The 12,438-nt window shown below is 32.3% G+C and overlaps 1 protein-coding gene across 1 annotated transcript in view; it reads right to left on the bottom strand.

Annotated features, from left to right (window-relative positions):
• The window catches only part of stw (laccase), an 85,277-nt gene extending 75,503 nt beyond the window's left edge, over positions 1–9,774 (bottom strand). The window contains exon 1 of the mRNA XM_076410149.1: positions 9,510–9,774. Coding sequence (XP_076266264.1) covers positions 9,510–9,603 — 94 coding nt within the window. The 5' untranslated portion in view covers positions 9,604–9,774. The remainder of the gene's footprint in view (positions 1–9,509) is intronic.
• Between the last annotated feature and the right edge of the window lie 2,664 nt (positions 9,775–12,438).

The following is a 12,438-nucleotide window of genomic DNA, read 5'->3' as shown; positions in this document are numbered from 1 at the left end:
TTCTTTTATTATTTAACAAATTACTGTCTTATGTATGTTTTTAACTATGAAAAAAAAGCGCATGTATTAGAGGTTATCGTCAATTGGAAATCCGTTGGCCATTCACACTGCCTTATAAAGCAACACAATACGATTTGCTGTAATCTAATTCGTTCAATCTCGGTTCACAACGTATCAGGTACAAAGTTGAACCCCGTCGACTTTTTAAACCATGCTGTGGCATGTCGCCCAAGGTCGTGGGGTATTATCGCTTTTCTGACTGTTGGCGGTGATAGTTGTAGCATGCACCAAATATTAGTGTAAAAATATGTGTAAAAATCAATAAAAAATCATATTTTTTTACGGAAGGTTATAATTTGTCATCCTCGAAGATTACTATTCCATTATAATTTCTTAAAACAATAATGTTCTTCTTAAATCAGTACTATCGATCAAAACTAAACCTGCATTGGGGATAAAGTAAATTCATAGATAAGCAGGGCGTATCATCACCAATGAGCCTGTGTTGCATTTTTCTTTTTAGCTAAGTAAAAAATCAAAGATATGACGGAAATGATAATAATTAAATGAGACCAATAACTTTTGGTTGAGGAAACGAATGATTTGGATGTAGGAAATTGAGTAGGAAAAATAAGAGTAACTTTTCTTAGATCTTAAATTTTTCGTGACATTCTTTAAGCGTTCATTTATATATTTTAGATTTCCCTTTTAGTTGAAACCCATTTAGTTACTATTATGATATGATGTTTTCATAATCTTAGGATATTCTTGAAAGTGTTAGATCAATTGAAATGCATTGAAGAGACCTGCTGGCGGTTTTGAACCCGAACATCTAGAAGCTTTTTATAATGTAAATTGGGCGGCCGAATCCAAATCAGCAGCCAGTTTTTGAAATTGGTTCGGGTTTTCGTAATATTCAATAAATTCATTATTTTACTATTTTTGACTCTTAACGGCGGTTTGTTGCATTAAAAAGTATACATCAGAAATGAATAGTGGTTGAACTGTTCAGACTTTTATACTGCTTGGGATCTGTTAAACGCATTAAGGTACAACAGTAATCGCTCATTTCATCCCAAAATATCACCTTGCTTGTCGCCCGTGTCACTTAAGTTTTGTGACGAAAAAATCAAGATGCGTATACAGAAAATGTATTTTGGGAAACATTCGAGCTCCAATCATGTGTGTCGATTGTGTCGATTACGTGCTTGTAATCCAGTGACTTGTGGTTACCAAGAAAGTTGTGAAGAACAATTTGAAATGATGCCCTTGTTACTGCTTCATCAGATGCCCTAAACATTTTGTTATTGATTTCTGTGCCAATGTTGTTCGCCAATCATGAAGATGAAGAAGGCATTTTTTGCACTTGCACCTGGGCAAATTGATACTGGTTGGGTTCGACAAGATGATACATCAGGATATTCATACTGCAAAAGCAAAACTAGGAATCATATACATGATTTTTCTGCATAATGTTGGCACAGAAAATGAAAATTATACATTTTCACTAAGTGACCACTGGTACAGTTTTGTTTTACACGAGTTGCAACACAGTTCAATAGTCTTGGCTTGTCAGTGTTTACTACAGCAAAACCCAAACTACTACATATACGTATCCTTGAGGGTATTTGTCAGGAGTTTTCCACGTTTACCGAGCATATAACATCCACAAACGTTATAAGAACACTTTTAATTGATTTTGCAACATTGTCTGACTATTTTCACGCGTTTTCAAGCACAATCACAGTACAAATACAACTCCCAAATGATATGCAATGCAACATCGTCAGCTGGCTGAAGTTTTAAAAGGGCAGTGCTGCCACCATTCGCGTGAAGTAGAACCGATCTTGATACAGGTTTTGAACAAAATACAGGAAACCCAGTCATATCAACAGCAACATATTGGTGAGTGAATCATGCTTTTCTGCGATATTTCACATATCACAGATGAAGTAATAAGTAAAATAATTAGTATTTATTATAACAGTAGCTTAATGTTAATCTTATTTTAGCACTTAGGATATTTATAGGATCTGAACTGTTCAAAAAACAAACGCGAAAGGAGCTAAAAACACGTAACAAATTAAAAACAAATATTTCGAGATAACTGTACATTCTCGTGATTCTCACCATTTCCCGGTATTTTACAATGTTGCTGTAAAATTCTAATTAACTCGCAATTTTATGCAAAACAAGTGTTTTTTTTCGTTGACTGGATTCGACAACTGTAATTGTTCTGACGCCGTTCTAATACGAAGTGTTGAAGACCAAAAGGTTATTATTTCGTCTGAGCGAACTTAAAACTGAAACCACCGGCCACCGTTCTGTCGATACGGTATATCACGGTTGCATTCGCCGCTCTACATCTTCTGTTAACCTTCGGAAACGCAATACGCGTATTTTGTTTCTATATGGTCGACGCTTTCTTGCTGAACTAGTTTTTGTAGTGGATTGTTTCGTAGAAAGGGAATTTTATGAAGCGTAATGACATTTCCAATTTCATATTAATCAAATTCATTGCGCGTTCGCGGACAGATTCGATACAAGGAAACAGGGAAGGATCAGACATTTAGTTGAAACCATTTGATTCGGTATTTCTGTCTAGAAAGTGAAATCCTATCTTTGCCAGATGAATCTGGAAAATTTGTTAGACAATTATTCCTGTCAAAAAACAAGAGAAGCTCGTTGATACTCAATAACTTCTTCTGAAGACCACAGCTATAGTGTAAAAATAAGAAAATTAGACACAAATGTCAATCAAAAGAAAATATTAATTTGTATTATTATCTCAACGACACATTTCTCAAGAAAGTTCTATATTAACCTATTTAAATAGATAAATTGATGATACAGATATTGAGGACTTTTACAGTTACATAAAATATGAATAAACATTTTCAGATTCTGAGAATTAAATTGGCAAAACCAGGTTGTTTTCACCGACATATTAACATAGAAAACCAATGTATCTGACATGTCAAGTGTAACACATTAAGGCAACATATCAGAAAATGATTCGTCCTCATAAATGTTGAATGGAATCTGTTTTCTACTAAAAATTGTCTATGAATTAGTCAGATTATAATTTAAGACAATATAACATTATTGTTTTAATTTTATAACTCAGATTGTTGAAGAAATGGCACTACAACATACAATTTAATTTGCTTTCGCAACATTTGACAATATTTAGGATAATATCCTTATATTATTGTATCTTGCTCTATATATAATGCCGAACAGAAAGTCTTGTTTTATCATTTCGGTTGTTAAATAAAATAATTTGAAATATAAGTTGTTTACATTTTCCGTATATCACCAGAAATATTTCAAGAATTTAGCCGTTTAACCATTTCAGTGTAAAATCATATAATATATTTAAAATATGGTTTATATTAATATGCTTCTACTTACCGAATGTATTTTTTCCAAGGCTTTCCTTTATTTCGATAAGCAAAACTAGAGAAATAATCGAATATAAAATATTTTGAACATAAGCAAAAATCTTATTTACCCTATCTACTACACATATTTTAAATTCTACTATATACACACAATTTAGCTTAATACCTACCTAAATACCTACCTACCTCATACTAATATAATTAAGCTAAATTGTGTGTATATAGTATAATATAAAATACGTGTAGTAGATAGGGTAAATAAGGTTTTTGTTTATTTTTATATAGTTATTACAACGATTATTATGTACATATGTTATTTTAAAACGTTCTTTTTTGTGTTAAAAATCAAAGTTTGATTATTTTTTACTTTTTAGTTAGTTCATTATTTATTTTTTAAAGTCGGTTAATTCTTTTTGTAAAAATATTTTATTTTTCTCTTTTTAGTGTTAGATATTTACTAAATAAATTACGCAGTTACTTTATTAAGTAGTACAGTGGATAGCCTAAGTAAGAGTGCAGTCCGTATGAGGAAATATGGGAATAAAGAAACAATGATCGAAAATAAGGAACGCTTCAAGTCCCGGGATTCGCTACCTAGTCTAGATGATTCGACAAATGTTCCAACCAAATTAGAATAAAAAAGTTGTTGCTCCCGTTGGAAACCCGCAACCTCCGCGAGTGGGCTTAAAATTCTAACCATTACACCATAGAAAGAGTTGTCTGCAACATTTCTACACCGTTTCGTATAATATGGTATGTGCTTAAAAAGCAAACTGAATGGTTTTTACACTGAACTACTTCCGAATTTCGCTCGATTTCCCCCATTCCCCCCATCAGATCCTGTCTTGGTTCCAATGGGATCCCCTCCGAAGTGCACTCTTCGGTCCATAATTGACAGAGAAATCGGCGAACATACATTAAAAAAATATGTATACGGCCGAACATCGAAATCCTCCATTTTTGAAGTCGGTTAAAAACGAATGATTACGAACGCGATGTGACCAGAAAAAGAGATGTTTATAAGTTGATTTTAATCGGCGAGAAATGAAGAAAAAACGTAAACTGCTGGTTACATGACAGGAAGCTCTGAAAATATATGCGATCTGAATTCTGGGCTAATGGACAGTACTTGTCTCCTTATCTTGGCTTGGAAAAGAAAGCAAACATGTCGATCGTAACGCTTGCTTCGTCTTTTCGACACGATACCAGTTCTTTCAATCACTTATCGGGTAAGTAATGGGGCAGTTGTTTTTTTTTATAAGGTAAAGTATCTATGGACCAGATATTGGGGAATATATAATGACAATAAAGTGACATTTTTGATGTGAATGGAAACGGAGAGCACGGATATACACATTTTTTGTATATCTGTTGTTTCGTGTGTTTATGACTTTTCCATTCAGCAGTTATATTTAAAGAAGAAATATGTTCAAGGATTCAGAATAATAAACGACAAGTTTTCGCGTTATATAACCCCTCTGAATATTGGGAAAGCTGCTTTTAAAGTAGGAGAATCAATATGTAGTGTTGTGATGTCAGTATTGGGTTATATAATTTGTGAAAAATACGACAAAATTAACGCTAAAACATTCACTTAAATATGGTATATTACAGACGAAAAAGCAAAGAACTGTGCTGGTTTGTCGAATGTTACTCCTAAGTTGACTTGAGATCAAAGACATTGGTTTATCAGAAACATTAAACAGAAAATTCTTCGATTAATCATCAATGATTATCACCACGTAACTAAAGAAGAACTGGACGATGACCTGGACCTCGATGATCGCTACTGAGCGATCTGCAGGAAATCAGAAGACTGAAGCCAACCAAACCACAACCACATGCTTAGTGTATAAGTATATCTTTCAATCTTTAGCTTAGGTAGTTTAATTTATTTTTAATTTCGGCGATACACGCCTATATATCTATACATTTGTCTTGTTTGTGTCTTGAAGTAAGTGCAACACAAGAATAGTAATAATAATTTGATGTACCTTTATTCGTTGATGGTACAGAAGTGAAATTATAAACAGAAGGGTTATTATAAAATCTTGGAAACTGAACAAATTGAGCTATCAGAAAAGAGTTCTCCCGCACTGAGCATATTTACCAGACTTGTGAAGGTCAATGCGGCATACCTTAGCGGATAAACAGTTCAAAGCCCTGGATGAAGTTCGTAAATTCCCGGATTATCTGTGATATTTCGAGATTAAGGGTCTTTCTTGTCTTTTCTTTATTTAAAACAAATTTGCTTACGAATCTGTGAAAATTAACTCACAAGTTAATACAAATATCGTAAATCATTGATAACAATACGTTTTAATCTCATTCATAAACATTTACAACTACAAACATTGATGTTAACAGCATCAATATAGTCTTGAATTTTCTTCTGTTTCATATTTCTCCTTTAATTGTCATAAGTACTGACCTTCTCTTAATATCTTAATACTTTAATTAAATCCATACGAGGTCTTTAATTATATGGCGTTCTGAGATAAGATTATTGTATTTTTCCATAAGCAATATATCCGATAAGTAATCTAGGGTGAATAAAACAAGATATATTAATGGAGAAATGGCATTAATATTGAACTATTTGATCAAATTATAAAATAATGGTTTTTCAAATATGGAGTGTAAAAAGCGGTGAGATGTAGAATGAAGAACTAATACAATATTTCCTTGACATTTCAATGATATAAACATTACTATGTATATCATTGATTTGCATCGATATTTCAACTCCAGTTTCCTCTCAAGTTTGTTAACAACGAATAAAAATGCATTAAACAATTCGTGATCGATTGACTGACCCAAATACTAATCAGCAATTGGACATTATTTTAACCAAACACATTGGTATAATTATGCGACCGATTCGTTTCCTGATTTGCAAGAACAAAAAGTGTGGCAATATCGTACATGGTACGAATTTTCACTCCAGTTTAATTAAAACTATAGATTATATAAAACCGAAATTGTTCGCGGTGTTTTTTTTTCCGAACCAATGGCTGATCGTGCTTGCTCATTTTAGTCGTACAATTGCCATGAAAATGAAAGTTACATATTCTAATTATTTTTTTTCTCTCGTTTTTGTTTTTGACCATTCTTGGTATAATTTTATTGGTATTTGGAACAGCTTTTTTAGTTATTTATCCGTTACTCTCTCTTACTCGTTCTCTTTGTTTGAATATTTAGTATATATTGGTTGAATAGTTTTAAACAAGGCCTATAGATAAGTTCCGAATAGCTAGAAGCATAAAACAGTTTTTCTATGACATTTAAATGGATAATATAAATATAATAAATAATAAAACCCTCAGAATTAACTTTCAATCTTTAGCAGATCTTGATTATTATTTACTCATGAACTTTGGAAGTTGATCGAAAAGAAAATGATAGTTATCTTGGGGGTATCATTATTTTATTTATGGAAAAAATTTGTAGAAATGCTTGGAGTAAACTATTGTAAGTTAATGAACACCCGGTTGTTTGTTAGAAGATGCTTTTTGGTGATTTAAAAGTACGTGTTAAAGCTGTTTTATGTTATTGATATCTAAATTACTAAATGTTGGGGCTGGAAAAAATGGTGGTGTTTTTTCCAGAGATAGCGTTAATTGCAGATAAATTAGGAAACATTTACTTCGTGTGTTTAAACGTGCTAAAAGCAACTGGATATTTACCTGCCATTGAAAATGTATAAATGTGATGAAAATTTTGCAATATCTTGGAATATTTTTAAAAATGCTAAAAAGCCTATCAAAATATTTATACCAGGAGTATATTATTGTCTCTTATTATGGACCAAAGTATTGACCCCAATAAGTTTTAAATCAATTACACAATACTGACTACAAAATAGGAAATGTGAGCAATGAAATCGATCAATTTCTGAATCATGTCATAACCAGTCAATATGTATAATATATGACACAATTAGAAACATAAAATATTGGGGTTATTTGACGATGACTTTTCAGACTGACGTTTTTGATTGACCATTCAGTGTTTAAACCCGAAAAATCATAAGTTCTTCGCAAAAGGTATTATATTAGCTTAAAATAAAATCATTTCGAAACCAAAAGTAAAATAGAGAAGCTTTATTTAAAAAATCCACCAACTTTCCCTAGGCTCAATATTATATATATTAAGACAATATTATTTGTGGAATTATATATATTTATGAAAAAATAATGATGGTGAACAGATCTGAACTAGACATTAATAAAAACCAATCCAACACTAAATATAAACTAGACAAGAATCTCATTAAAATTCTAAAAGGAAATCACAAATGAAACAGATAAATAGATACTGCAGAAAGATATAAATGTTCCAGGCCTATTGAAATTTTCTGCTAATCTATTAAGTGTACGAAATGATATGAGATATTGCCATTTTATGAAATATATTAAGATATATCTTGTCTAATAAAATACCTAGTAACTGCGTAGATATACGGAATCTGGGGCATGGGTAAAGTAGAGCTTATTAAAAAGTTCACTATCAATTAAATTAATACCTGTATATTTAGCTTACATATATTTACATACATTATTAAAAATGTTTAAATATTTAAATTCATTTCAATTAAATTATATTCTGCTTAATGTATTGTTGCACATCTTAATAAAAAGACAAGAATAAAAAGTAAAAAAGAAAAAAAAAGATACTTTTTTGAATTAGAAACCGAACATTTATCACTTTTAATTCTGTTTGTATCTGTTCTAAATTAAATTTAACATAACAAATTGATTGGTTGGACTTAAAACGTGCAGAATAAATGGTATTACAACGTTATAAACAATTTAGTTTTTTTTAATTAAAGGTTTATATTTATTAGTTCAGCTGTATTCATATTAAACTAAAAATAAATATATTTTAACCAAGAACAACTAGAATAATTGCTAATAATTAAAACATAAATATTTCCCATTGTAACAAAGATAATTTTGTTTTGCTGAATTTTAAGTAGCAAATTAACTACTGTGGTTCAACTTCCTGCAAATATGAATAAAAAAGTTGTCAGATTTGATGACGAGAAAGAAAAAAAATGGAATATTATATTATAAGTTCAGAAACAGTATCCATTGTGGAGATTTTGAGAATGTGAAAACATTAAAAAATACGTTTATCATATTGTGTTAATGTATTGAACTATAATAATTTCAAAGATTGTTTGCTTCACTTTAGGAAGTAAATAGCTTAATAGCTTAATTTCACACTTCTTTTCACGTATCAGCAAGTCAAAGTAGAGAAAAAGTTTAAAAAACTTGATGTAGTTGGTTAAATAGGAAATAGCAGATTATCATGGTGATTTTAATGTTACGTATTGCTTTGGAGAACAACAAAATCATCAGATCCTTTTATTGTATACTATATGCTCATTATGTTGGCTGAAATTTTAGATAATATCCACTTTAATGGTATATCATTCTTAACGAATGTGTCAAACTTAAAAGAGTAAATGTTGAACTGTGATATTAAGAGATATAATTAAACTCTTTAAAAATAAATATAAAGGAATTGAATAGTAGGTAATTAGTATTATTGAGATCTCAGCTATAATATTTTTGCCTGTAAATACCCTCTACTTTTTTTGAATTCAATGAAATTCAGTGAAATTAATACAGATAACTTTAGATTGATTAACTTTTGTTTACTAATAAAGTTTGAGCAATTTCTGATAGCTGTTGACCAAAACGTAGATAGATACACATTTAAACAGGAGTGTAACATTGTTAAATCCAGAGAAATCAATACAGTAACTTTAAGTTGAATGACTACTAATCATTTTACTAATTTTTAATATATACTGAGCAACATTTAGACTTAGAAACACTTAAACTGTGCAAATTTGATGATCCAGTGTGATTCGTATTTGAATAACAAAAGGACCGGAATTGGAATGAACGTATTCTTCACTAGAAGAAAGTTTAACACTGTTCGGTGAAATTAATAAAGGAGATTTGATCTATATTTTCTGGTAGTATTAAGCTGATATGGAGAACACAAAATCGAAATTGTTAACACTATAATCCCGGAAGATCCTGAAGATATAATCCCAGATCCTGAGTCTTCGTGTGCGATTCGTACACTCACCTCTTCTAGATCCCTGCGTACCGACTCGTACCGCCGTAGATGGCACCACTATTGCCACAAACACCACCAAAGTCGTACAGGTTAACCGCCGCATCGTGAGTCTATTCGCGAATAAAATACAGAACGAAAAAAACAACGGTCTGCGCAGTTAGGCAACAGGTCTGTACCAGACAGAAGTGAAACGTACTGCTCGATCAGCTGTCGTTACTATTACCGCGCTGCTGGCTGATAATTTGGCGCGTTACAACTACCGCGGCTAGAGAATGGCTCGGCGACTTATAAAACCTTGCCTTGCCACCACCATGGACCGGTTCGTGGTATGGCGACGCCCTCTGGCGGCGCAACGTCGGCGTCAAGGTCGTGGGGCGGTTGGCGGAGGGTCCTGAAAGTAAAAGCGCGATTTTCGGTGGACGCCATCGTCATGTAATGCGTAACCTTCTGTCGTGGACCCGGGTGAGGATTTGTATCGCCTCTACTCGCAGGACTTTCTTCCGCTTCGTCGGACTTAACGGTCGAATTTTGGCGGCACGTCACGCCGTTGACATACCGGAAGTTCGATGTCGTTCTTGGTTCCGAAGACGTCGGTTCGTTGGTACGTCAGAAAAAACTGTTAATTAATTGATTATAGGATTGTAAATTAATTTTATGTCTAATTCTTGCTTTGATTCCTTAGTTTGAAGAAAATATGCAGTTTTGATTCATCAATGGTTGCCATAAATAAGAAAATATAAGATAGCATTTCATCACAATTAAGCCGAAATAAAGTTACAGTACAAGAGAACATTACATTTTTGAAACAAAAGTGGGAGTAATGTCGATCTTCATAGATAATTTGGGATGTAATTAATTTTATTTCGTCCTCAACGATTCTATAAGACCTATTATATATTTATTATAAGTGTTCAAAAGTATGAGAACGAAGTTCTTCAAACTATAATAATTTTAAAGATTATTTTCTTTACTTTAAGAATGAACTAGAAAGTAGAGAAAAGGTTAAAAAAACTTCATGCAATTTGGTTAAGTTGGAAAATAGGAAATTTTAGAAACAGGTCATCTTGGTAATTTTAATGTTGCTCACTGATTTGGAAAACAACAAAATTATCAGTTCTTTTTATAAGAATTGTTGAAGATTTGAATTTTGGAGAATATCCAGTAACAATATATTTCATTTTAAACGAATTTGTCGAATGTAATAAAGTAAATGTTGTGTTGTGATTTTAAGAGTAACAAGTAAACTGATTAAAAATAAATAAAAAGCAATTTAATAGTGAGTAATTAGTATTACTGAGGGCTTACCATCAGCTCAACTATAATATTATTGTTATTTGTGTTTAAATACTAAAATACTTTCGCTGGATTAATTACAAATTATTTCATATAAAATCTGAGTTATATCAATGATGTTAAATTAAAATAATTGGAAAATAACTTAATAATAATTAAAATAACAGTGGCAGTAATACCAACCTTGTTTTGAAATTGCCACTGCTTAAATTCCCTCGGATTTCATCTAATATAGCATTGATTGCAATTTTAGCAACTAGTATGGCTGTAATCAAATACACTATTATAAATTCCTGATCGATTACACACAAGTATAGAAGTGGTAATATTTTTACCAAAATAAGAACCCCCGATCTTAAAAATCTTCAAGCGAACCAAACTTCAATGATTCGTGTTCAATTTTAATGTTGTGGAATGATTCTGTATGATCGACAAGCTGTGATTTTGATGATGTATGCTCACATAAAGAACATTTGCAATGTCAACTATTACCTAAAATATAATGAATTTGGTATAGGATTGAGTCCAATTTGTAAAATTAAAATAAAGATCAAATATGTTCTCTTGAACTTTTGTTTTATCTATTGTATAATCTATTTTTTCTTTCATAGGGAGTGTACCATGTAACCATTTTTCCTCGTTATGTAATCATGTTCCTCATCATTTACATCTCTCGCCATTTCCACCCCCTAATTTCTTGCCCTATATATTTCTCAATTGTTATTTAAGTCCTTCGTACATTTTTATTGTTCTTTAGTTATTTTTATTTTTTATTTTTATTGTCAGTATTAAAAGGAGCGTTCTTTCATTTTTTTCATGGCGTTTTCCGCTTTTTTACTATATGCATGTGAGCAAATGTATGCGCTTTTTGCCAGACTAGTTCAAAAATACTTTCATATTCTATACCAATGTACTTAACAAGATCTGTGCATCGGCATATAATGGAAATATTATTCGGTAAATTAAAGCTACTTTTTATTAATTTTACAGCTGTTGTTACAGATTGCAGCAAGATTCAATACTTTTCACGTACTGTACGAGGTACTTTCGGTACTGACTTTTATTTATAAATAAGTCCCTGGCCTGCCACATAGATGGCGCTACTATAATTAAATTTGTAGGAATGTTCGTCGACTAAGTCGGTCGGAATGAATAGCTGTCGATGCGATTGTTTATCCGAACACACGAGAATTGACAGGATGTTAGGTTAGTTAAAGGAAGAACGGTAGTGCTGTGGAAGTGGTACTGTTACAAGGGATTGGAGAAAAGAAAAGAGCTAGACGTCGTAGTGATGGTCTTTTATAGTCTGGAACTGTATGGTACCAATCTACCGGCGTTGCCAACCTCTGAACTTGTTGTAGGTAAATGCGTGGTGGCCTAAAGGGTCGTGGCGGTCACCACATGGCTCCCCTCCTAGTGGAACTGCCATGGAATGTACCTCTATGTGGTGCAGGTTCCGGAGTGCACCCGCAATCACGCAAACAAATGCATAGGGACTGCTGATGAGATGAGTATCCTAACCTGAGCGTGGAGTTTTACGGGATCAGCTGCCATCGAAGTTGTAGCAGGACGTCGTTCGTCTTGGGGCGTTTCGATTTGTTTGAGGGTACTTATGAGTGTGGTGCCTTACGTGTCCCCTTTCGTG

The sequence above is a fragment of the Rhynchophorus ferrugineus genome, unplaced genomic scaffold (genome assembly GCF_030347505.1).
Source record: "Rhynchophorus ferrugineus isolate W39M unplaced genomic scaffold, kcgeb_rfMv2 rfM7, whole genome shotgun sequence".
Classification (NCBI taxonomy): Eukaryota; Metazoa; Arthropoda; class Insecta; order Coleoptera; family Curculionidae; genus Rhynchophorus; species Rhynchophorus ferrugineus.
Note: the sequence above shows the minus strand (reverse complement) of the source record. Positions and strands in the feature narration are given on the sequence as shown.